This window comes from Ciona intestinalis, chromosome 3, assembly GCF_000224145.3.
Source record: "Ciona intestinalis chromosome 3, KH, whole genome shotgun sequence".
NCBI classification, from domain to species: domain Eukaryota; kingdom Metazoa; phylum Chordata; class Ascidiacea; order Phlebobranchia; family Cionidae; genus Ciona; species Ciona intestinalis.
The window spans coordinates 3033970-3060052 of NC_020168.2; the positions used below are offsets into that span (position 1 = coordinate 3033970).

General features: G+C 33.1%; 4 protein-coding genes across 6 annotated transcripts in view; 2 read left to right on the forward strand and 2 right to left on the reverse strand.

The window, feature by feature from the left end:
* Positions 1 to 981: 981 nt before the first annotated feature.
* Positions 982 to 9834, reverse strand: LOC100185558 (dentin sialophosphoprotein-like). 2 transcript variants are annotated; one of them, XM_026833896.1, is made up of 18 exons: positions 9579 to 9834; positions 9109 to 9264; positions 8678 to 8806; positions 8252 to 8396; positions 7625 to 7831; positions 6771 to 7369; positions 6373 to 6403; positions 6169 to 6228; positions 5898 to 6009; positions 5556 to 5719; positions 5096 to 5202; positions 4722 to 4838; positions 3727 to 3840; positions 3228 to 3347; positions 2627 to 2731; positions 2103 to 2182; positions 1813 to 1846; positions 982 to 1661 (listed from the first exon to the last, which is right to left on the reverse strand). In XM_026833896.1, the coding sequence occupies exons 1-18, from the start codon at positions 9645 to 9647 to the stop codon at positions 1485 to 1487; spliced, it is 2526 nt and encodes an 841-aa protein (XP_026689697.1). In that variant the 5' UTR covers positions 9648 to 9834; the 3' UTR covers positions 982 to 1484. The 2 variants fall into 2 exon arrangements, with proteins under 2 accessions (XP_026689697.1, XP_002121364.1); XM_002121328.5 differs by having other exon boundaries at positions 6169 to 6234.
* An 838-nt stretch (positions 9835 to 10672) lies between these two features.
* Positions 10673 to 12078, forward strand: LOC100175365. Its single transcript, XM_004225787.4, has one exon. It carries the CDS (start codon positions 10759 to 10761, stop codon positions 11665 to 11667), a length of 909 nt encoding a protein of 302 aa, XP_004225835.1. The 5' UTR covers positions 10673 to 10758; the 3' UTR covers positions 11668 to 12078.
* On the forward strand, positions 12060 to 23757 carry LOC100177688 (sodium channel and clathrin linker 1). Of its 2 annotated transcripts, XM_009859717.3 has the most exons (15): positions 12060 to 12241; positions 12634 to 12789; positions 13987 to 14068; positions 15308 to 15425; positions 16058 to 16229; positions 16646 to 16771; positions 16984 to 17094; positions 17698 to 17805; positions 17970 to 18179; positions 18434 to 18628; positions 19491 to 19670; positions 21555 to 21739; positions 22013 to 22127; positions 22540 to 22593; positions 23102 to 23496. In XM_009859717.3, exons 1-15 carry the CDS (start codon positions 12110 to 12112, stop codon positions 23273 to 23275), a joined length of 2118 nt encoding a protein of 705 aa, XP_009858019.1. In that variant the 5' UTR covers positions 12060 to 12109; the 3' UTR covers positions 23276 to 23496. The 2 variants fall into 2 exon arrangements, with proteins under 2 accessions (XP_009858019.1, XP_002120569.1); XM_002120533.2 differs by lacking the exon at positions 22540 to 22593 and having other exon boundaries at positions 23102 to 23757.
* LOC100176105 (tRNA-dihydrouridine(20) synthase [NAD(P)+]-like) overlaps positions 23529 to 26083 on the reverse strand; it is a 4741-nt gene continuing 2186 nt past the window's right edge. Inside the window, exons 5-8 of the mRNA XM_009859716.3 lie at positions 24649 to 24795; positions 24245 to 24335; positions 24105 to 24178; positions 23529 to 23730 (exon numbers count right to left, since the gene is read on the reverse strand). Of these exons, the coding sequence (XP_009858018.1) occupies positions 23661 to 23730; positions 24105 to 24178; positions 24245 to 24335; positions 24649 to 24795 (382 nt within the window). The 3' untranslated portion in view covers positions 23529 to 23660. The remainder of the gene's footprint in view (positions 23731 to 24104; positions 24179 to 24244; positions 24336 to 24648; positions 24796 to 26083) is intronic.

Sequence of the window (26083 nt, forward strand, 5' to 3'; positions counted from 1 at the left end):
TTTTATCACTGTTTCGCGCACCGTGCATGTTCAACCAGGATTGGGACGCTAACTACACAAAACATTGCTTCTCCATTAAGTTTATATTCAATCTGGAAAAAGGTCTTTTTCCTCCAGCACCATTTGCTGTGGGTAGAGTTCAAACCCAGATTGTAAGAATTTGCAAGCAATGCAAATGAGAGTGTACATAAAGTGATTTTGATTGTATTGGTGCCTTGTACTGATTTTCATGTACGTGCTACCATCCAATTGCCTGTATTTTTGTACATATTTCTTACTATAGGATTTATGATTTAAAAAAATACCCTGTTTTTCTGAAAAGTTGATAAAAAATCTGGTGATTGGATGCAAACGGGCGTTTTGGAGACTGGTAGGTTGTATTTTTGATGCTTGTACTTGCATCATTTCTTTCTTGCTGCCCACATCATATCCTTGCTTTTTTGTTTCTTTGCTACAATGCTGTATGTTTAAAAAAATATTGAAAAAGTTCAAAATATAAAATCGACAAATAAAAATTTACAAAAATAAAAGAAAAACCATAAAATATGCAATATCTTGTGTTTTTATTGCCCAAGTCAGGACGTTTTTTGTTCACAACCATTTTTAATCTCCTAAAACTTACAGCTACCTTATTGTTAAATTGATAAACAGTGTGAATTTTTTTACGAATATTTATGGAACAGTTAATCTCTAACGTCTAAAAGTTATGTTAACAAGTAATATACTTTGTGTGCATTTACGGTCGTCACAACAAATATTCTTAAGTCTTTTACGAATATTTTATGTTTATCACGAAAATAATTTATGTTTGTCTTTTTCATACATTTTTTGCTATGAATGCTTTAATTCTCTCGCACACATAATGTTTTTAGGTAAAATGCTAGGATTTGATTTTTTGGAATATTTTTTTTAATGAGCAATGTGACAAACCGAAGAACAAAAGCTGTTTAATGCAAAAGTATCTTTGTAGTCGCACAAGCGTTCAAAAATCAAAACTTTATTTGCGTATAGACTCTAACACTACAATTTACGCACAACGAAATGCTAACTTAGAATACGCAAAAAAAACATGTCCAAAGTAAGGCTTAGATAGCAGCATAAGTACTACGCAAAAAACATGTCCAAAATACGGCTCACATAGCAGCAAAAGTACTTCAAGTTTAAAGTACGCTATTTGTTTGACGATAGCAGCAAATTTAATGATTGATATTTTGAGGATGGATTAGCACATCTGAACCTAGCTGATATCTTAACACAGGCTAACTAGGTTGCCATTTACATTGCATTGATTTGATCCCCAAAAGTTTTCAGTAAGATTATGTGAACCAAACCAATGCAAACTAAATGGCAATTCTTTATGAGCACTTCATATAAATAAACACACTCAAAACACTTAAACAAAAACATCAAAATATCAAGGGTTACTAACACTACACTAATGTGAAGAAATAGAAAACTGGAACACACAATACAGTAAACTGCAATTATCGCACTGTAGGTGTCAGTCCATTGGATAGACCATGGTGCGAATATGGGCGACTTTGTGCAGCTCGTGCATGTTCTTTGTTCACTTGGGGCTTTTTCAAGTGACCTTGTGGTGATTTTTGTTTGTTTACTTTGTTGCTGCTAGCTTTCCAAATGTGAGATATTTTGCTTTTTATCTAAACATATGTAGAAAATTAGGTTACGGACATTAGAAAAGAACAGCATATGTAATTTTTACCACATATAACAGTTATATGTTTATATGTGAACAATTATAGTCAACACAGTGGGCCTTAAATCTTAATATTAACGTCACACCATGTTTACCTCTTTTGGAGCGGCTTTTCCTTTTGTGTCTATTCTGAAATATATAGAAAAAAGTATGAATGAATGAATGAATGAATGAATGTAACTTACTTTATCCTCGCGTGGCCAGAAAACGACAGTTGTTATAACACTGGTGTTCATACACCTCGTGTTAGCTTATGTGACTTTGTGGGTGATTATTTTATATTGATGAAAATAGGATATTATTGAAAATGAAACATCCGAATAACTGCAATATATTATTACTATAATAATATATTGCAACTGATAATACTAAAATTTTGACTTACTTTTCCTGCTTTTTCCTTTGCATAGATTTGATGGTAGCAGCGGATAGTTTTGGGGGGTTGCTTCTACCCAACATGCAAGGCTGGAAATAAAATTATCAAGACATGATTATAAACGTAAGTAATTTAAATGTGGTTGACTTACATTTGACCTACTTTCTAAAATATTTCTTATACAAATAGACAGATTTCCTATATAAGTGAAGTTCCATAGTTAATATATTATTTTTGAGCATTGAACACTGAATTATTACACTAATGGTCCAATTCTGGCTTAAATTCAAGGTCCTATTGTGTGCTTTGCTGTAGGACCTCACTCAAATAGCGTTTGTAAAATTTAGGCAAATATAAATTGCACTAAAATAGCTAAAATTTTACAAATATATCAAAATGCACACTGACAAATATAAATTGCACTAAACCATGCTTAAGAATTTACCATGAAGTGCAGTTTTATGCTGTAGTGCACGTTATATTTATCTAAATTTGTACTTATTGGGTGTTTATGGGCTTATGGTTCAACCTACCTTTGGTTTAAGTTGAATGATTCTTGATTGGGAAATAATTTCCATTCTTTCCTGAACTGAAGTTTCGAAAAACAATTCATGCAGTTCGTACATTGCCGCTTGTAGCTAAAAAATGTCAATATTTGTTGTTTAATAATTCGTTCCTGGCCAATCCTTACGTTATTAGCTAAAAATTGTTGTACTTGCACTGCAGTACCAGTATACAAATATGGTATAACTATTGTAATGATGTGTTCGTAAGGTACTTTACTGTTTTATATTTTCAAGATCTTTATGTTTTGCGTAAACCGTTGTGTTTTTGAGAGTCAATCGCATGGTTTTGTTAAGTTAAATATTTATCATACCTCAACCATATTTTCCAGTTTCTAACACAAGTTTTTCTGACCATATTATATACAGGATTTAACTTTTAAAAATAGCCCAAAGGTTTTTGATCCATTGTTAGCTTAATAAACAAAATCCCATAACCCACTTTTGGAATATATTTTAAAAGTACTGTTACATAGAAAAATATATTTTAAAAATTGTTATATATATATATATATAACTTTATTTTTTAATTATTTTTAAAATTGTGATATAACATTGTATGTGTTTGAACCTGCAGGAAAAGTCGATCAAGAAAAGTTTCATCTTGTTTTGAACTCTCGTTGCTCCCGTTTGAATTTGCTAAGTTTGAAACTTCATCACTTTTGATTGATAAGATTGTTCGACTTGTGTCCTGTTTAATACATAGGTATTTAAACATTTTTTAAACTATTTTTCAAACACATTATACAGAGATTATATATTTTTCAAACTTTTAATTTTTTGTAAGTAAACAAATTAGAATATGTGAGTTAAATTTACGTATAAAATTATGACAAATAATTTCCAATACAATGTTTTTGAAATTCAATCATGTTTTTCAGTTTTTTTTTGTAAAATATTAATTTTGTTAGACCTTATTGAGTATTATTTATCGCACAATATCATTTTTTATTTGACAATTTTTTTTATTAAAATATACAAACGACAGATTAAAATGCAACATTATACTTAAGAACACATATCGTTCAATTTAAGTTTATACTTCATGATTAATGCATGAAATAACGAACCCTTATAGTTTGCATGATATCTTGTGCAGGTCGCGAACGTAACAACCTCCTTGTAAGATGACCTTTAATCAACGCACTTAACTTACAAAAGCTTGGCTGTAGCTTTTCTAAAACCTGTGTTAAAAAAGTGTGTGGTTTTTTTAACTGCTAACGTGTCATATGAAATGACAATACACTATGTATGGTACAAAAATTTAATTAGAAAACATTAATGTCCACACTGAAAGAATTATGTAGTTTTTCGGACACCTGTGTTAAATGAATAAGTGGTGTATTTAACTAAAAAAAGAGTGTATTGTTTTTTTTAACTGCTAACGCAGCATATGAAATGAGTAGTGACAATACACTATGTATGGTTCAAAAATTACAAAACATTAATGTACACACTGAATGTATTATGTAGCTTTCCTAAGACCTGTGTTAAAAAGTAAGTGGTGTATTTTACTGCTAAAAAAATGAAAATACACTCGTATGTTGGTTGTATGTTGGAACATCAAATTACAAAACAGTAATGTATTTATATCTTTGCTTACGTAACAAAAGTAATATAACTCAAAACATTGAATGAATTAGAATTAAAACAAAATGACAGTCATTAAAGCAAGGTGGGGTTCAAACCATGGCGCCCTCTATAACAGGCCTGGACACCGTCGGCGCCTCTCTCGAAACTGGAGGTGGATGGTTTTGCAGCGCTTGTACGAATTGTAGACAGTTTTGATGAGTTATATGACGAATATAGAGGGCGCCATGGTTCAAACAGAAGAGAACAGGTTAAAAATGGTTACTAAATCCTGACATAACTTAACCCAAACTAGCAGTATGATACAACTAAAAAGGTTAAGGAAAATTTGAATGACAACTTAATATCGAAATATACATACACACTACTATTGCCTAATGTATGCAACATAATTTAAAGCTTAAACACAAAAAATGTTCCATTACAGTTCAACAGGTAAACCACTGTAAAATAACTAATTGTAATCAAAACAAACCTTATTCAAGTTTTGACCAGTCGGAACCGGTTTGGTGACCACATCAAGGTCATGCAAGTTCATCTTTGTAATAGATTTAACAGAAACAGCCAGGTGTGGCTGACTTTTCAACAATTCCTAGTTTAAAAATAATCAGTTATAAGACTGTTAGTTGAAAAATTTAGTTATAAGACTTTTAATTAAAAAAATTCAGTAATATGACTTTTTGTTGAAAAATTCAGTTTCAATACTTTTACCTTAACCTGTTTGCATATATTAGCAAGCAATTTGCAAAAAAAATCCAGAAAGTTGTGGAAATAAACAAGGTAGGTACAATTTTAAAAGGAAAAAATTTTTCATCATTTTTTTTCTATAAAATATTGTAAAATATATACCTTCTGTAGTAGATTAAGTTGTAGTTCATGCTGTTCTTGCAGAGCTTTCAATTCATCTTGATGTTGCTTTTCAAGCATTTTACAATATTCGTTTACTTTTGTTCCATCTGTGAAAACGAAACATGTGGTCACATAATAAGGCTTCATCAAATTTTTCATTCAATATTAAAAAAATAGTGAAATTACTGTTTAACTGTGATTGTTTTTTTCAATTCCAGCTATGGCAGAAAATTTTAAAACGGTTTGAACAAGTAAAACATTAAAAACAATACACCAGGTTGTTGCGACACACACTTTGAGAACTGCTGTTGAATCCACCAATAGCACAACATTCTGGTTTGTACAAATATAACTTACTCCATACTCCTTTGACAATTTACAACTCAAAATACTCCTTTGACAATTTACAACTCAACCCACAGTTTGAGAACCGCTGTCATATTCTAAAAACACAACAAACCTTTCGATGTCGTAGTGGATCTCTTGTTGCAGCTCCGACTCATTGATGCATGACTTTCCTCGGAGTCAGACGGCATCTCCAACCTCCTCTTCACATCTCGACAATAAACACTTCCTTCTGTCGTCTCTGATCCAATCTCATCATCCGCATCAATCGAATATATTCTGATCAAGATTCATTTTATGGAGTGGCAGATAAATCTAAAATACTTGAGAGCGGGTTCTGTCATGACAGCAAAAATACCCTAGTTGCGCCCATAGCTCTTAAGATATTTCATAAAAGAGCAAAAAATGAAACATCATGAACTGTTGTTCATGCACAACTGTTGCATCCGATACTCACGAGTGGATGTTCTTTGTATTGATGAGGAATGGAGATGGAGCATCCAGGGAGTAGGAGCCGGACCTCACACGATGTCCTCTTGTCTCATCGTGAGATGACAAAGTTGAAGAAGCTGAAAATAAAAAAATAAATAAAATAAACTATTAATGTATATATACTAATTCTAAAACAGCTTTAATGGTAATTTATTTCAATATCAAATTTTTAGTTTATTTAGGTCGTCCTCCAATTTGTAAAATATTTAAAGTTTAAAGAGTAATAGATTACAAACCTTTGCTTAATGTTTGTGAATATGCAGCTGAGTCCGTTGATTGACTTGATTTATTCACAACTTCATCTAAAAAGACAGAGATAATGTTATAAATATTAAATGAATGAATGCATACCTTACAAAGACATACGAATTCCTAAATTCAAAATACATAGTTTCAAATATTTTCAATGTTACATTTTACATCATAATTGTTAATATTACCTGTTGTATTTTCTGCAGTTTCCTCAGATTTCTGAAACAAAATGAATAGGTTTTCGAATACAAACAGTTTACATTTTTGGGGATTTACAACAGTTCCCTAATAAAACTACAGGTTGCGCGCGGTTGCAAATGGTTGCAGATATTTTGATTATTTTAAACAGAAATGCTAGACGGTCACGTTCAACAGATGTCAAATGACTATACGAGTATAACAAACCAACTTTTGGTCCGATACCTTGAATGGTTTTTGAGTTATCGAAATAACCAAAATATCTGCAAGCATTTGCAACCGTGTGCAACCTGTAGTTTTATTAGGGACCCGTTTACAACTAGTAACTGATACATTAGAGTAAAAATGTATATATATATACTTCACAATTTATATTTATATAACTAACCTCCTCTGCTTCCAGTGCATTCTTATATGAAGCCATTAATTCCTTTGTTTCTGGAGTCACAGTTGACATTGTGACATCACAAGCAGCAGGAGATACCTCTGAACTATCCCCTTGCAGTGATGATAAAGTGAGAAGTTCAGAATTTTCCACAGACTTTAAAAGTTGAGAATTTGGTGAAGAGTCGTTCTTATTGCATGCCAGTTCATTGTTCATTATTTTTAAAGCTTTGTTAATATGTTCCGTTGCTTTGCATGGAGAGGTATCTGTACTTGTAGAGACTGCTTCAATTGTTTTTTTAGGAGTCCTTGGTTCTGGTGAAGAGGAGCTTTCTTCCTCTGGAGAAGATTTCTTACTCGGAAGACTCCTCATGCTTGCAAAGGCTCCTAACTCGCTCCTTACCGCATCCAATACAGAGTCCACGAAATGACTTGCTGTGCTGTTCATCACACTCAAGTCTCCGGATGTTAGGCTCTCCTCATCATCTGTGTTCGAATGATGATCAACTGATGCGGGAGGATTATGGTTGAGAACTACAGTGGCTTGTGTGTTTTCAGCCCAAGTATTCCCACTTGATGAGGATGGAGTGGAAGAACCAGCAGCTGCAAAGATATGTTCAAACTTATATAAACACACTGTATGTTTCTTCTTCGTATACATACTCACAATATAACCGCCTCTATAGGTAAATAATAAACTACCAAATTTTTTTTAAATTAAACTTTATCAACTTTTTAATTGTTAAAAAACTGTTTGCCCCAAATTGTTATACAGTGTTTAAATTTCAGCATAAAACCTTAGTTTATTATCAATTAAACTTGTAAATAAGAACCTTAAATCAATGCAGTATTACCAACCTTGCAAGGGTTTAATTTCAGGTTTGGTTGCAGTTGAATTATTGAGTGAAGCATCAAGAGTTAAAGATTTTTGAAGAAGATTTTGGAGGCTCTTCCGGTACGCATTTTCCTGGAAACTGTTTTCTTCCTCACTGGAAGAATCAGAGGTTTCTGAAGATTTTGCAGTTTCCGAATCGGAGGAAGACACTTGTGTAGCTCTCTCTGTTTCTAAAGATAAAAATATGGTTATCTAATTATTAATAATTTAATTTAGACCTATTAGCTATTACAAATTCTATTTATATACTTAACTATATATTACAGGTTCTATAGGACCCATGCCAGAGTTGGCATGTTACCTCAAAACACACATAGTTAAAAAGTTTAAGATTAAAATATAAAAATTTTTAACAATATTTTATTTTTAACAAGGATAATAAAATCTACAGTCATTAAATTTGTAGGATTTGATAATATTGAAATAACAAAACTTAGACCGTTTAGCTGTATTAAATTTAGCGATTCCAACCCTAATCTGGTGCTCATAAAAATGAAAAATTTGGTTGGACATGATTTTTGTCTGTTTCAGTTTTCGTAGCACAAATCCATAAACTATTTAAGAAAGATTTATTAAAAAATCCATAAAACCTGTTGTTTCATTGGTATCTTGCAGCGACTTGGTTACTTCATCTGGTTCTTCCTGTATGTTTATTGGTCCAGTGGTCGGACATAAAGTGCTTGAAGCAAGGGGAATTTTTGGTGAACTCTCCTGACTTGAAGGTCCACTATCAGTCTGTGGTGACAATATTTAATTATTAATTTATGGAACTTGACGCTTTTCTATTTGTTTAGATTTTGCACAACACATAACTTATTATGTTAGGATACATACTACATAGCCTACTCAAATGCACTAAAAAATGTTTTATAAGGTTCAATCTACATTGGCCAACAAGCAATTGAATTTTCCAAATCTTTTCTCAATAAGGTAAGTTGTTTAGACTTGTTGCATTACCAACAGTCAAACAGTGTTATGATAGCTATTGATAGATAGATTGAACACTATGTTGGTACCTCCACACTTGATAGAATTGCTTCTACTTTCGAGATAAGGTTGTTGGTGCATCTTTGACGACGTCTGCGTTCTTTTTCCAACGCCTTGTTCCGATAAACTTGCATTTCAACTTTAGAGGCGCAACAAACCTGTCAAAACATAGGACACAAGTCATGACACTGAGCATGGGAACTGTTTATACAGGGTTGTCTGATATGTATTGATAAAGTGGCCCAATATAAAATCAGTCTTATGAATTAGACAGATTGGCCAATTTCGAGCGAAGTACCATCCTGCCTTATGAAAAACTTCATTCACTTTAACACTAAATTTAACATTAATGTTGAAGTAACGCACTTTTCAGTAGGTTTACTAATGAACATTCTTTCCATGAACTGGACACCATAGTAAAAAAAACAAAAAATGTAATACATTATAGGTTAAGGTTTACCATTGGTGGAAGAATGGGTTTTCTGTGAAAAATAATATTTGATGATCTTTGAATTGGTGATCGCGGTGAGTGACAACCACACGAGGACTCAGAGAGCCAACTGCTGTTGCTGCTTGATGAGTTATTGCTTCGATCTAAACTCGTAGTGCTACCATTCTGTAAAAAAATAATCATTGCAAACATGCCAGTCTACAGAATATGCTCCGGACGAGATCTCGCGGGTGCATGACAGTTATATTTTCTGTGCAGCTTGCAGGCAATCATTAAAAATCAATGTGCATAGCATGGCACATACCACATACAATTGCAAGCCCCATTAGGAAAGCCTAGTTAATTTGATATATATATACATTTGGTTCATTCTCAATTAATTGGTATGTGTGGTAAAAAATATCGCCTGTGCACCTGCCATACTACTGACTGAAATATAATTGCATAAGCAGAAATCGCCAAAAATATGAAATTCTTACCCGCAAAGAGTCATTTGAAAATGATGGTGGTGGCATCAACAACTGGTCGAGAATTTTTTCCATATCCATATCTGTGTAATGTATGGATGATTTGACTTTAGTATCTAAACATTTTACTTAAAACAAAAGCTTTTTTTGTAAACTTTATTGGCAACTGCTATTGAACGATCCACAGCCAGTAATAAACATACACACGCTGATTCCCATCCACTCGATTTTCGCGCAACTAACGACCACTCAACCGTCGTAAGCGAACGTTAGGGTAAAAATGACATTCTTTGATGGTGTTTTAAAGTGGTCAGTGGCCAAGCAGAAGTATAATACAAAATAAACTTAGATTTGGTAAATAACACTTACTATATTTCTGATTACGTTGACTTATAATTATGTAAAATGTATTGTGCTATGTAAATTTGTAGAAATGTTTTCAAAATTAATACGTTTGTGTCCCCTTTAAAGTACGTCATATGTTTAAAGAAAGTCAAAGATTGTTTCGGTTGATTTCACACAAGTAAAAACAAACGAACAAATTTGTTTGTATTTTTGCAAGCATAGCAACACGTGGCAAAGAATCAATTGAGAAAGTATGCTTTGTTTATAAATATAAAACATTTAAAAGGAAATTTTATTCTTAATATTACTTTATCTTCGATCATTGGTAACAGATCACGAACTTTGACTTTATCCCATCACACACGACCTGCCGTATTGACTTTTTCTTATCTTATCGTTTTCCCTTTTTCCTTCGCCTTATTAGAGAAAAGAACGCGGCGATTCCTAAAAGGAGAGAAAAATGACCGTGAGATGTAACTTTTAGTACGCTAAACCTGCGCTAAACAACTAACGTTTTTGATTTTTTTGTTTAAACCTTTTGTTCCTCATAAAAGAGAGTTTCTGTTTAGGTTGGCAGGAGCTTCATGGATTCGTGGAAATTTATATAATTTGGAACTAATTATTGGACATTTTAAGTGATATTTTCCGTAGTTCTTGTATTATTGTGTTTACTGTGCAGTTATGTATAATTGGTTGGCGTAGCTATATAATTTAACCTATATTATTACTAAAATACTGTGTAGTAACTGCGATATTTTTGCGCATGCTGTCATATTGGAAGGGTTTATGTTCAATCCATGTTAAATATTTAAATAGCAGAGTACATTAGCATTACTTGAGCCAAAGCATGAAAACCTTTGATGAAAACTATATGAACGGTAAAAATAACATTAACAATGATATTATACCAAATAACGGTCTAGATGAAAATGCAGACTCGGGAGAAGGAGTCGCTGGTACAACTTCAGACTACATCTTAATCGCCATGATTGTAGCGATGATGTTCTGCATGACCATCTGTTGTTTGTGCCTCTTCTGCCGATCATCCTCCCATTGTGTTGTTTGTGGGTTCAACTTCGAAATGACGAACCAAACAACTTCAATTGCGATCGATGACCTCAGTGAGCTTCATGAGGTTGTTCCTCTTACTCCAACTGCAACTGGAAACGATGCGCTGCCGAACATCGAAAACATTCTTTGCTCCGATCCTCCGCCTCCCAAGTACAGTGAGGTGGCAAGCATGTCGATGCGGGATCGTTTCCGCTGGAAGTCGAGGCGAAAAAAGAACTCGTCAAGTCGCGATAAATCGGATACTTCAAGTCGAAAGAACGACTCAATTGTCCGAGGACAGAGCAAACGATCATCAACAGGAAGAATCGGGCGCTCTTCTCAATCTATGTTTCAACGGAGCATTAGTTACCAACATCCAAGGATCACCAGTCTCCGCTCCTCTGCTACTATGCCGGAGAAGAAAGATCAACCAGCCAGAGGGTCGATTTCTTTTTCAGCTGTACCCGCCCAGCATGCCTCACTACCTACGAACCATACATCAAGTGTATTGCTTGAAGTTTCTCCGAAAACAGACACGGTCTTCACTATCGGAGATAAAACTTTGTCCCAATCTGACTCCACCAAGTCATTGGTTTCACAAAAAGCTGCCAGTGTTAGCTCAGAAACAAATAAAAAAGTAGCAGAACAGGGCAATGAGCTGCCACCTTCTTCTGAGTCTTATGATGATGATGAAGTGTTCATATAAAAATCCACCGGGTTTGCACATCTAATGTCTCTGTGTTCCGTCATATACTTGTATAGTGAACTTTTCCATGTATCCTGCCTAGAGTTAAGCTTGTAAGCTTTCACATAAATTGCACTTATGCTCTGTAAATTGTGTTTCAACTATAATATACAGCAGCATGCTGCATGCTACCAATAATGCGGTAATGTGCCATGTTTTCTATAATGTAGACCACTTGTTTGTACAAGATCGTGTGGAAGGTGCTAATTAACCAGGTTGATCTCACGTTTGTTTTCTTAATTTTTTGTACCCTTACTACATTGCGCTACAATAGTTTCTGTAGTTGTGTCACCTGTATACCGCTTGCAAAGTGAACAATCCTAAATTTGTTTTGTAATTCCAATTTAACAATAAATCAGTTAACAATTTTTAGACACTTAATGGTAAAATCAGTTACACTTAAATGGAAGATTCGGATAGAAATTCTAGTGCTCTGAATGAGCTTGTATTTCTACGACAAACAGTTCACCGTTTAAATGCCGTACTGTCAAAATACCAAGGCGCTGATGCTCTTAATCCAAATACCGATCAACTGGTAAGCATTGGAGTGTAGATTTTGTTTTTTGTTCATACCGAAATAAGTAAATTGTTAATGGAACATGCATGTTGTGTTTGTGGTTTGTTAAATTGTCAGGCCTACTACATAAAAGAATAATCACCCACAAAGGGGGTTACTTATGTTGTAAATCACTAACAGGAACAAGGTGTATGAAATAGAACACCCTTGTTATTTAACAGTTGCCCCGCCCCATCAAGATAAATAAGTTTTATTCATTTCATGAATGTCGTGTGTAAATGTTCCAATCCCAATTACTTTTTATGGCATTTTCAAACTTTGTTTTATCATCTCAATTTCCTAATGTTTTAAATATTTTCAAACCTTTTTTTGACTCTTAATGTTTAAAATACATTTAATCTGTTCAACAGCTAACAGGATTAGATGAAGGCTTATCAGCTCCATGGCTTACAGATCCATCTCTATTATCTCCATTAATTCAAGAATATGAGACCCACCTCGCCAACCTTGTGGCACAACTTTCACAGATCACTGAACAAAATAATGAATCAGCCGACAAGTTAAAGGTGGGAACTTTAACACTACATGAAATGGAGTAATATATAAAAAATTAAACAGACCTTTTAAAAAATATATAAATGTAAAAATTGAATAATGTAAAAAAACAAACATTAAATATAATGTAAAATTGTTTTGACCCAACATAATTGGCCTTAAGTTTCATATTACTATAAAAATAATTTTCTGAGTTGGTTCACATTTTGAGGTAGCTAATAGCTGTAAGTTGGTTTGTAACTAAACCTGTGTGGTTAATTTGTTGATGATTTAATGCTAGCTTAGACTCTTAAGTATGTCCTGTCTAGAGTATGAGCAATGGATAGACAGAGTCTGTTTACTGCCTGAACATGTTGTTTGGAATGTATGAATCATGCCTACTTGATAAATATTACAATTTACAATGTATGTAAACAAGTCCCATGCACTCTTACGAAGTAAGAGCAAGTTTACTTAACTTCTGTTTGCCTACCCCATGTTCTACAATCTACATGTTATACTTTATACTGAGAAAAGTTTTGTCAAGAAACTTAAACATATTTAGCACTCTTTTTTAAATTATTTTACCCTGATTTGTTCAGCTTTTTTGCATAAACATCAGTTGTCCATAAATAAGCCACAAGCTTTTCAAATCTAGTTCTTAAATTTTTCCTAAAATGTGGACGAAATTTTTAAGAATAAAATAGTGGATACTCTTTTATTAATGTAAAGTAAAGAAACCTTTTTAAATTTTTTTTTTTTATATATATATAGGCAATAGGCTATATAGCCCATATTATTAATATATAGCCTAAACTTATTAATATAATATGTTTATAAATAACTGTAAAAAGTAGTAAACTGAGGTCAAAGTTCTGTTAATATTATTGAGATTAGCTTGTCGCATTTAATTTTTTTCAGTTCTATAATCATTATATTAATAGGGGAGACCGGGGATACTTCGGACGCTGGGATAGTTCGGACCTTGTACATGACATCACAATAGAGTATTGTGATATCATTTTTAACAAATCTTAATGTTTCCATTTTAAATCAACATACTGTTTAGGGGCATGCGTAGTTCAACCGATTAGTTAAAACAAAAAAAGGAGGTTTAACAAAAATATCAACTTTTTAAGTTTTTGGTTGTAAGGGTATAGTTCAGTCGTTTGATATTTATATGTTTGATATTTATATGTTTTTCATTGAACATAATACATTGATCTCAGGTTATTACTGAAGAAAATGAAAGGCTGCATGCTGAGTTAAATGAAGTAGTGCAACAACAGCTTCAGGCAGCAGATGGTCTGGGTAAGAGTGTTTTAACAAATCAAACATTTAACATACTATGCTGTTTATAACATGCTACTCCTGTGAAAAATCGTTTAATGTTTCTTGTAGTTTTTATTTGTTATTAATTTTGATTTTTGGTTAAATGTTAATATAAATTATAAATGAATATAATTAGCTTGCTTTAACTGCTAAATGTGAGGTATATTTATAATTTTGTCATAGTGGAACAACAAACAGTTGAAATATATATAAGTCTTATGTTTCTAAAACAATAAAGGTAGAAAATAGACTAATGTAGTTAACATTACTTTGTACAAGTTTTTATTTACAATTTCCCCTTAAACCCTGTCTGCATTTCCTGGTTCCCATAATGGGGTCAAGAAGGCTGTCTGCTTCTTAGTAGACTCTGCGGTTTTTTGTCCTTAAAGTCTGAGGTATTTTAAGTCCAGGAAAAGCTTGTATAGCATTTCTTTTCCCAAGTTAGCATATAAACATTAAACACAAAAGCTTGTTTTAATGACTTTTAAACAAGTTTGAATATTAAATATTGAAAGTTGTATTACTGTTTACATTTTATTATCATTACAAATGATATGTTTTGGTTGTATCCAAATGGAAGTTTTACATTTTGGCAGTTTAACAAGAGTTTGGGAACCTGTCATGATTAATCTATATATATATAAATATATTTATTATTAAGTATTTATAATAAGTGCTTTTGTTAGTTGTTATTATTCATCCAGTTTGATATAATAGCCCTTACCAATGACACTTGTGTGTTATTTGTCACTTAACATGAGACCATGCGAGAGTAATATAAATATAGAAGCAGTCGGCCAATTAAGATCTGGTGATTGACATATTAGTCACCCTCATAATAAATAAACTACCACAAATCATGTAATTGATAACATGATTCAAAATAAACAATTCAATAGGCTATCTGTTGTGGTAACTTAAAAAATAGAAAACTTAATATAAAACTATTCTGCATTTTATGGTTTTATTTAAGATATAGTAGGGTGGTGGAAGATGGGACAACTTTTAACTTTAAATTTTCTTGTCCTATTTGGTAGTAAACAAAGAACATTCAAAAGTTATAAAAATATATATGCTCTGACTTCCATTGACCGTTGTTAATTGGTTGAAACAAAATCAGGATAGTGGGATATTATGTGTTAAAGGTGTCCCATCTTACCCCACAGTACTATATAAAATGTCTAAAACTACAATTTAAATATTTCATATTTTGTTCAGATTCTCCCATACAGGATGACCTGCTGTTGAAAAACTTGCAGAGTCAACTGGAATTGGTAACTGCGGAAAAAGATGCTGCCATCGAAATGAACAAGGAAACGATTAAACATTTAGATAGGTACTAGATAAGATTGTTCACATAATGCATGCCAACATTTAACAATTGCTTTTTATTACGCAGTCAATAGCGTTTATAAATCCTTTATTTGTGTAAGTAGTTAAAAAGATATATAATGTACAGTTGTACAATTATGTTTAAAAGTAGCTCAATAAATGATGTGACCGCTATCCTGGGTAATGGCAATACACTAACATTGGCCTAAATTGAAGGTCTTACTCTTATGGGTTGTCCTGCTGTAGGATCTCACCCTTACAGAATAGAACGAGTATTAATCTAATAATCTTCTATGCATAGTATTAGTAATGAGTCAGGCTTTTAGTTTGTTACTGTTATGTCATAAAGCTTCAGAGAATATGTCTACTGTTTTTGCTTACAAGTAGCGTATGTAAGAAATTTGTACATGTAGTATATAGTAGGGTGGGGGGAAGATGGGAAACCTTTTCTTTCCATTTTCTTGTCCCATTTAGTAGTAAACAAAGAACATTCAAAGAATTATAAATTGTTATCCTCACGACTCCCACAGAAAGTTGTTAATTATTTAAAACACGATCTGGGTATTTGTTTAATATGTGCTAAAGGTGTCCCCTGTTCCCCACCCTGCTATACATATATTATATATTGATGTTTAGAGTGAGGCAAGAGCGGGCAAAGGAAGAAGCTCATGCGAAGGCAAGGGAAAAAATCTTTCATGAAACGAAAGAAATGAATGAAAAACTCACCGATGCAAATCTTCAAATGCAACTTACAATTGGAGGTTATCTGAAGGAAAATCAAGAGTATATAGTGGCCACCACCCAGCAGGTAAAATTAAATTTTCAATTTATATTAAGTCAAAATTGCATATAGAGCAGCTTTTCTTAAACTGGGGTAAATTCACCCCTAGGGGTGAATTCCATGTATATAGAGGCCTGAGGGTAAATGAACTACCAATCAAAATCCACATCAGTTGATGGGGCAGAAAAAATGTGACAATTGACCAGTTGTAGTACTTTACCTAGACATTAAACAACTCGTTGCTAAAAAGCTAACGCAATTGTCGCATTAAATATAACTTTACTAAATGAGCGCCATATTACATATTGTGGGTAAATCTGATAAGCATCTTTGTTAAAAGTGTAAAGCATGAAAAAAGTTTAAGAACCCCTGATATAGAGCTTTTAACTATTGCCTAATGAATAATGGTATGAGTATTGATTTTTTACCACTTATTTATTCAGGCAAGCGAACTGAAGAGTTGTCATGAGCAGCTACGTCAATCAAAGCAATTGGTCAGAGATGCCACACTTAAAGGGGAGAAATCCAAGATTGAAATTGATTCTTTAAAATCGAGAATTAAACACCTGGTATGTAAAGCTTCATTTTTTGATCTTTTGGTTTATGGGTTATATAATTGATTGATGTAATTTGAAAATTATCTTACTTTTTATTGTATTACACTTTGTTAGGATGCTAGTATAACTGGTATACTTGATAATAGGCAATGTTGGATAAAAATTAACGTAACAGTTTATCGTAATATATCATTTTTTCATGAATCTCAATTTTTTCAATTTAGGACGATGAAAAAACAAAGTTTGAGCATAAGTGTAAAAACCAATTTATCGAAAATCAACAATTAGAAACTGTGCTTGCTGAGGTGGAAAGCAAGTTCGCTCAAGCGTTACAGGTTTGTGTGAAACAAGTTTCAACCTAGTTAAGCGGAAAATTAAATTATTCCCCCCCCCCCCCCCAAACCCAAATTCTTTAAATTTTATTTAGACCAGCTATTTGCATTGTGCCATGGCTAGGGATACACATTACAGAATTTTGAATCCGAGATTCAAACCATTTTATATTCGAATCTAATTACGGGATTTGGTATTCTGTTTAATGAGGTCATCTCATACACTATATTAACAATTTTTGAAACTTATTAATTAAAATAATTTTTTTGTGTGTTTGTGGGACTTTCGAGAGTAAACATTTCGCAACGTGTTTTCATAGACTGTTATACGTTTCATGACGCATAAACTACCCAATAGTACAATTTTTGATCATTTTACAGCTCATGATCCAACAAGGCTACTATGAAAGAGTCAATAAACTGACTTTTGTGGGTAAAATTATTTTTTCCTATAAATACAAAAAGATTCGAAATTCTAGATTTGGAATTCTAGATTCGAAATAAAGTATTCTAGGATATCCTAGAATACCTAATTATTCTGTAATGTAGCCATGGCCCATGTTAACTTGGTACATAAACATAATGCATTAACCTATATTTTTCCAGTCAAATACAGAGCTGCAGTCGCAAGTGGACTCATTAAAAATTCATGTGCGCGCTTTGGAGAAAACCAACTCGGAAGTGGATGCAAAAGAAATGAACTACCTTATGCAGGTGAGGTTTATTTTTGGCAATATTATAATTTATTCCAATGTATATGTTTGAAACATTACATGCTATTATTTCTCCTATAAATTATTATTTCTGGAAATATTGCTCAGAAATTAGGGTTTTCTTTATTTTACCTTATTTGTGAAGAAATAATCATTTTGTTAAAGATCCGGGAAAGTGCTCAGAGGTTGGATGACGCGGTCCTGGAACGAGATGCCGCCATTGTGAGAGAGAAACAAAAGGAAGAAGCTCTTCAGAATTCCTCGGCAGCCATGGAGATTTTGGTGCATGAGGTCGGTGAGAGAGTCGCACGTGAGGTCGAGAAGGTCAAAGGTCATTCAAATGCCCAAATACAACGACTTATGAATGAGATTGAGGTGAGTGTCATGTGATACAATCTCACGTGAAGATCTTCATAATCATGAATAATTCTGTCACACCATTACTGTTACATGATACATCGGTAAACTTTCCCGCTGATTCTTCAGTGTGATAAAAATTTAGGCACAAGATCATGTATGTACCCTGTCAACTTGCTTTCCAAAGAAAACAAATTCCAATTCCTTGTCTATTTTCCTGTCGGTGTCGTGTCTGTTAAATAATAAATGATTTCACGCTTACATTTTTTCAGACAATGGAACTTGAAATCACGAACCTCCGATCCGAAGTCGCCCGTGCGAAGCGAGCCAAGCGTGATGTGGAGGAAGAGATGGACTCGTTGTCACGGCAACGACAGGAGACGAGGGAAGATGGAAGGATTGAGGAGTACCAGCGGAGGACACTGATCGCAGAGAGAGCGAAAGATGATGCAATGATCACTGTTCAGGTATCACTGGGCTATGTTTGTACCTAGGTTTTTAAAAAAAAAAAAAAAAATTGGAAACCGAAAAGTTAAAAAATTTGAAAACCGAAAATTTAAAAAATTCAAAACCCAAATTATTAGTAATAAATTTGAACTTAAAACAGTATAATTAATTGATTTAAGCAATATATCATTAAAGGTTTTAATAACAAATTATTTGTACCAAGCACCTAGATTTTTTATTTGTTTGAAATACCTTTTTACCATAAGGGCGTTTTTAATGCTTATTTTTGTAACTTTTCCTTTATTGTTTTAATTAAGAAAAGAGGAACAAACATTTTTGTTTTTGTATGTGTTACTGGTAATACTGAAAATGTATATTTTATGCATATTTATAAAAAATCCGTGTTTTCTGTATTTTAAATTATTAAATGTCATGGGTTCATGTAAGTTAGTTTTTAAGTCAATTGTTTTTATGCTCCATCTTAGTGACAAGTTTATGGTTTAATTTGCTCAATTTGAATTTATGGGGTTGTGGTAAAATTTGTTGAAAAGCCATGGCCCACAATTTAACAATCCACTGTTGAATATCGAGTACAAAGTCCAACCGTTGTGTTTTGTTTATTAACAAAACACTTTACCCATTGAAAACAAATTTTTAAATGATCAACCCATTTCTGTTTTTTTGTAAATTACAAATATTCAACTTCTATATTTTTTTTTCTTTAACTTAACTTTAAAAATTTTGAATTAACTTTCTTATTTAAAAAAGCCCAAAGCTGTTTAAAGGCTTTTTTAATTAGATTCAACAAAATCGTTAAATAATTTAACTTCAAGCACATAATAAAAGTTGCTGATGTCGATTATTTGATTTTATCCTCAACAGAAACTTCAGGATGAAATTAAACGAGCGAAGATTGAAACGGAGGATGATCGACTCCGACTTTTATCATTGAATCAAGGATTGGATCAAAGAGTCCGGAGGTTGCAACGCGAGATGGAGGAATCACAACATGAGCGTCTTCATCTCACAGAAACTGTAAATCAACAAAAACAAGACGTACAGGTACTTTGACTTCGCGAATCTGACCCTGATCTGATGTTCATATAGTTGAACGATTCTTGTATAGTAAAATACAGTAATGATCTGGTGCTAGGAAAGCGTAACAAACAAAAATCAAGTCCAACCACTATTTATTAATAGAGAAATATATTTCGCCTTAATGGCATCGTCAGTCTCTTATTCTAGTAGAATCTCATATTAATAACTAGTGGTTGGACTTCATTTTTGTTGGTTACGTTTTCGTAGCACCAGATCAGTACAGGTGCTTTATATTGGTAAATATACATGTATCATATCTCATAGTTATGCAACGTATGTTTTGCTATAAATCTGAAAACAATATATTTTAATTTTATGTGGTGTAATTTGAGGCTATTGCACAGCCGTTCCCTAACTATGGTCTGCGGAACAAATTTGGTCCAAACAGCAGTTTCCGGGGGCCCGCAATGAAGCAATGATTGTAATCCTAAACCAAACATAGATTAGGTAATTGCAGCAAAACAAGTGCACCCATCCCATTAAACAGCTTACCACATTTAATCTTTCATTGTTGTGGTTTTTGCTTTTATCCATAGCATTCTTTGATTTATATAGGGAATTGAAATATCAAAATAATTGCCAAGTCTCCACCAGGAAATTTTTTTACAAAGTTTCTGTACCGCTGTTATAGCATGATTTAAGTTACAAGGATGTCTGTTTAAGTCAAGCTTTTTATTACTAAATGGTTGTTATTCCAGACGTGTGGTTTATAATGGCAATATTGGATAAACCACATACTTTTGTGTCGAAGAACAACAGACAACCCACTTTTTAAATTCAAAAAAAGTACAAAAAGTGTTTTACATTTATTAAAAATAGAATAAATTTCAAAAACTCAAGTACAGCAAATAGAATAAGTTATAAAGTTTTTTTTAAGAAAAGTTAAAGTACAACAATACAGTTTCTTAAACCCCTGGCCCTAATTTATCTCAGTTTACGCCACATTACTAGAAGAAAATGTTCATAAAGCCATGTATATTTTTGTTAATATTTAAATAGAGACATGGTCTATTGTTCATTTTTGATTTAATTTAATTATTTGTAATCTAGCTGTTTTGGGTCAAAATGGTTCAGTCAGAAAAACAAAAGATTTTGTAATCTTTAAATTAGATGGCGACCAGAAGTGTTTGCCCAGTGTTATCTTGCTGTATTGATTTTTTATTATCATCTTGACACTAAATGCCCAGTTATCCAATCTTGAACCACAAAACAGGGTACTGCTTCAAAAAGTAAACCATTTTTACTAATAATATATATATATATATATAGTAAAGGTCTACTTGTTCCCACTTTACCAAAGTATATATATATATTTTTTTTAATATTAAAAACACTTTTAAAAAATATTTAAAATAAGTTCTTTATTGAAAAATAATAATTTATCAATAAATAATAACTTGACAGTGTGGTCCTAACATAGGTGTTATCAGGCTATGAGGTACAGCAGTGATGGTGTTATTGTTTTTTTACTTGAAACGTTTGACTGTGGAGTAATTTGAAGTGTTCAATAAACAGAGAACACACAAAGGGTTGACACTTGTGGCTTTAAAAGTCTTACAAAATACCAGTAACAATTGTCCTGTTATACATGAGTAAGTCCAACGTTGAGGCACAACATGGAAAGGATTTAGGCCATAGTTGGCTCATTACCTCAAAGAAAAACATAAATCAAATAAGAAATATTTCATTTATGTATTTATTTACATACAAAGCACTTAATTTTTATTTTTCTCTCCGAATACAGTTACAAAGTTCAGGTTAATTAAAAAAACTAAAAAAGCATAAAAATGACATTTTTTAAATTACCTTTTTTAATTTTTTTAAAAATAACATTTAATGTTTAAACAGAGGTTAAAAGAAGAAGCAAGGTTAGCTCGTCTGAACGCGGTGAAGGAATTTTCTGTAAGTCGAGATTCACTTCAACGGGAGAAGAAACAACTTGAAATAAAACTGAAGAATTCCGATGTGACGAGCAGAGAAGGAATGAGACAACTTCATAAAATGCTCGCTGATCAACAGAGGATAACAGCAAGGTATTGTGATGGTTGTCTTTTATATATTGTAATAAAAAATGTGTTTCAATTTCAATACATGGTGGTATTCTGGGCAGGAGTCATTTTTTTTTATCAATTTTTTTTTTCCTAAACTTGGAACACCACCCCTCTATTTTGTTTTTAGAAAGACGTCATAAAACAAAATTGCAATATTTCTTTGATATGGTTTCTGAATTAACTTAAGTTCTTCTAGCTCTGGTATTAGAAGTTCAGCCTTGATTGCACAATTTAATTGTCTTTTGTTTCACAAAGATGGAAAGAAGAGAGCAACAGTGCATGTGAGAGATATGAAGAAAAAGTTCATGACTTAAAATCTCAACTTTCCCAGAATCGACGACGATGCGACGATCTCACTAACAAATTGAAGGTGAGAGACTTTTTTTTATGGGTTGGGTTTTACCCTAATAGCCAGGCACAACTAAATCTGTCGAACACCAAACAAAATGGCTTGATTTATCTCTTTCTTTAATGAGTATTTGCCAAGTAAACCCAACTACTCATAAGTGAACTTTAAATTGACTTGGAGGAATTTCCTTGTGTATTTGCTGAAGAATATCAGCTTGAGTTTAGAACCAAGATTTTTTGATTTTTTATGAATGTGGTGTTCTATAAGTGAACCACACATCTACTGGTGTCATATAGTTCCCTGATCTTAAAAGGCTCTTGTTTTGCTTCTGTGTATGCCAATCTGTAGCAAATTGATATCATATCTGTTGTACTTTAAACATATCCAAATTTTCATTGAGTCAAAAATGTTTTTAACATTTGAATTATTTCAGTTTGGTAAAGACGCAGGAGTTGAAAATGTGAAACCTTTACAACATTTAAACAATGTGAGATGCTTACTTAGTGTAGCATTTTAATCAACACATTTTCAATACTAATTGTAGAAAATAACAGTCACTAAACCAGAGTGCCTAAAGTTTTGTATTGAAATTTGGCCTTTTGTGTTTATTGTAAATATTTAGTAAATAATTCTTCAACACAAAGTTTTACTAAGAATTTAATATTATGAGTAATATCTGATGTCACAATTTGTGCAGCATTTGATTGTTTTGTAGTATAGTAGGATGGGGGAAGAAGGGGCACCATTAGCACATAATATCCAAATATCCTGATCGTGTTTCAAACAATTAATAACAGTCTATGAGAGTTGTCAGGATACAGTTTTTAAATTTCTTTGAATTTTCTTCGTTTATCACCAAATGGGACGAGAATAAAAAATAAAAAGGTGTCCCATTTTACTCTACTATACACATTATTTTCAAACCAGTTGTCTAAACTGATTTTTTCAATATTATATATTATAAATTACATGTTCATTAAACTATATCATTCCAGCAAGGACCAAAACCTACATCGATTCCAATTGAAAAAATTCACCATCTTGAAGAAAGCAATCGCCAACTAAGAGCAAAACTTCACGAGACAGAATACAAACTGTTATCTGCTACCCAGGCAATTAGTGAACAACAAGGCCACAGAAACCGAATGACAATGCGAGATCTCAGCTGATAAATCGTCAATTTATGCATACTAAATTTTTCTATACTTCGATGCTGTGTTATGGGTGCAAAAGGTGCACTGTGAAAGGATAGGGCACTGTATCAGATCAAAATATATATATGCTTATTTTGCAGTAGATTTTGTAACAGTATATTTTTATTAGCTCGTTGGTGATGCGTTTATACTTCATAATTTTTTGATATCGCCTTTTTGCACATGGCAACCAGAAATGTCCAAATAATATTTTAAAAAACACACAAAATGCAAATACTTGAACAATTTATTTCATTTCCTATTTAACCTAAATATTAAAAAAATTAAAATCAGTAAAAATCAATTGCTTTGTGATTTGCATCAACTGTTGTTGTGGTTTAGAATATTCTCTTTTCTTCCATCATTTAAACCAAGCGACCTCAAACAAACAATGGCACAACCTTGGTTCAGCTAATCGCTTGTTTCTTTCCCTGGTAAAATACAATGGAATTAATATACTGGTAATGTGTAGCACATTCCATATGGTGGTTTCAGATCAGGCTTTTTTTTATTAAACTCGAAACGCATTTTTTTCTTAATCTATTCTATGTTGATGACGTCCTGCAGCGTAGTACGTCATGGGTCGTAAGATTTAGGCGACGAATGGCCCATTAACGCAAAAGTTCTTTCTGTATAGATAAGTTCCTACTACAAGGCACAATGTTGGCCCAGGGTCATTAGTATAAATAACCCTTTTACTTTCTTTACAAGTTTAGTACCAGACTACCATGACTACTGTTACGAAACTAATGCTATATAGTTGACAGACATCAATACATGCATCATACACAGTATAATATCTCACCAAAATGTATTTGTGTACTTCCTCCCATCCACTTTAACAATTGAGCAAAATCTCCTATCCGATTCACGACAAGACTGCCAAACAAGAAATATAAATAAACAAAATAAGGCATTAGCATAATGGCTTGTATGAAGTCTTACTGTAGTGTAAACTGGTTCTTTGATTCCTTTACTTCTTGCCCACTCCAATAAAATTGACTTCGGACTTTGATTTGTTAAATCGTAATCACATCTGGTAAGAAACAAGAATGTTTTTAATTATAGTAGGGTGGGGGAAGACGAGACACCTTTAGCACATATTATCTAAATAACCTGATTGTGTAATAAACAATTAACAACGATCTATGGGAGTCGAGAGGATACGGCTTTTATTTGAATTTTCTTTTTTTACTACCAAATGGGATGAAAAAATAGAATAAAAAGATGTCCCACCCTACTATATGTAAAAACACTAACATTTTGTATGTGTTACTACTGAAACACAACTCCAACACTCCAACACTTGATCATAGAAATAGAATGCTACACAAGCTTTTAACAATTACCGTTTACATTGAATATCCATAGATATGACATCATCATCTAATTTGATTCGTTTGTTTGGTTGTCCGTTCAGTTGAGGTTGTGTGTTGGTTGCTTTGGTTGTAGGATGTCTCATCTTCATGTAATAATCACTCATACCCCATGCATTACTGGTGAAATAAGACTCGGGTTACAGGTTTTCATATAAAGTTGGAAATTTTAATTCAAGTACTTGTTAATTTTATATGGATTAAGTACTACTAGCTTGCTTTATCTTCACGTGGCCGGAAATTGACAGTCGTTATAACACGGGTGCTGTTTCATATACCTCAGGCCAGATTTTTTTTGTATGGCTAATAATTTAGACAACCCATTAGTAACCACTGGGTTGGATCAATTGCCGTTAAGTGTCTTGCCCAAGGACACATACGCCAACAATGGTAGCAACAAAGTGCCTTGAACCCATTACCTCTGGATTACAGTCAGGCGCCCAAACCACTATGCCACAGTGCCAGAAATTGTTATTATATATGGGTGAGGTACAGCTGAGATTTAGGCCTGAGTTGGCCCATTACTCAACCAGGTACACTTGGTTTTCACATAATGCAAGGTTTATTTTACACTGCAGTACATTTAAAGCTATTTAGTTGGCTCTAAAAATATGTCCAGATATCACAGATACCTATGTCTTATAGTATGCCATAGCCCCAGAAGAGTCTGGGATTTAGGTTTAGTGGACCCACAACACAAATAAAATACATAGAATATTAGGGATGTGCCGAGCCGAGCCCGAACTCAAAAGCTCGTGCCCGAGCGTCTCCTTTTTTGACGCTCGGCGCTCGGCGCTCGGCTAAAAACTGGGCCGAGCGCCGAGCCTTATGCTATAATGTTGTACGCGAGAGCGAAAATTATCAAAAATGAAAAAAAAGTGAAGCTACTAAGAGATAACGAGAATAGTCAGCGTAGCTTTCTCTTTAATTGTTTTTCGTTCGTTGTGAATTTGCTCTCTCGCAAGTAACGAATCGCAACGTCAGCAATTTGCCGGTATCGAATTACAGCCGGTATCGAATTACACGAGCGCCCAATGTTTTCGTATCAGATTTTAAATAAAAAGCCAAAAACTCTTTAACTTTTTTATAATGAAATATTATAAATTGCTGCAACCACGGTTTTGCAACCACATGACAGCCCCCTTAACCGCAGACACGCACACAACCAGAAAATGCTAAGACGCACACACACGCGCGTTGCATTCAATATAACATTCCTTCGCTTGGAATTGGAACAATTTTTCATTTAATTATTACGTCAGGTGTCCTATCGCAAGGTAACTATTAATTATGACGTTTCATAATATAACAATCGGGAGGAGTGTGCCCACTGCCCAAATTGGGCAGCCAAAACAACCACGAGATCAAACCATCGTGTATCAGCGTCACATTTTTACACTCTGCGCCG

Coding starts and splice junctions, on each gene's coding strand:
- LOC100185558 (XM_002121328.5), bottom strand. CDS start 9,647: ATGGATATGGAAAAAATTCTCGACCAGTTGTTGATGCCACCACCATCA. Junction 8,807..9,108: donor AACCCATTCTTCCACCAATG/GTAAACCTTAAC, acceptor ATGTTTTGACAG/GTTTGTTGCGCCTCTAAAGT. Junction 5,720..5,897: donor AATACAAAGAACATCCACTC/GTGAGTATCGGA, acceptor AATCTTGATCAG/AATATATTCGATTGATGCGG.
- LOC100177688 (XM_009859717.3), top strand. CDS start 12,110: ATGGAAGATTCGGATAGAAATTCTAGTGCTCTGAATGAGCTTGTATTT. Junction 17,806..17,969: donor AAATGAACTACCTTATGCAG/GTGAGGTTTATT, acceptor ATTTTGTTAAAG/ATCCGGGAAAGTGCTCAGAG. Junction 18,180..18,433: donor GACTTATGAATGAGATTGAG/GTGAGTGTCATG, acceptor ACATTTTTTCAG/ACAATGGAACTTGAAATCAC.
- LOC100175365 (XM_004225787.4), top strand. CDS start 10,759: ATGAAAACCTTTGATGAAAACTATATGAACGGTAAAAATAACATTAAC.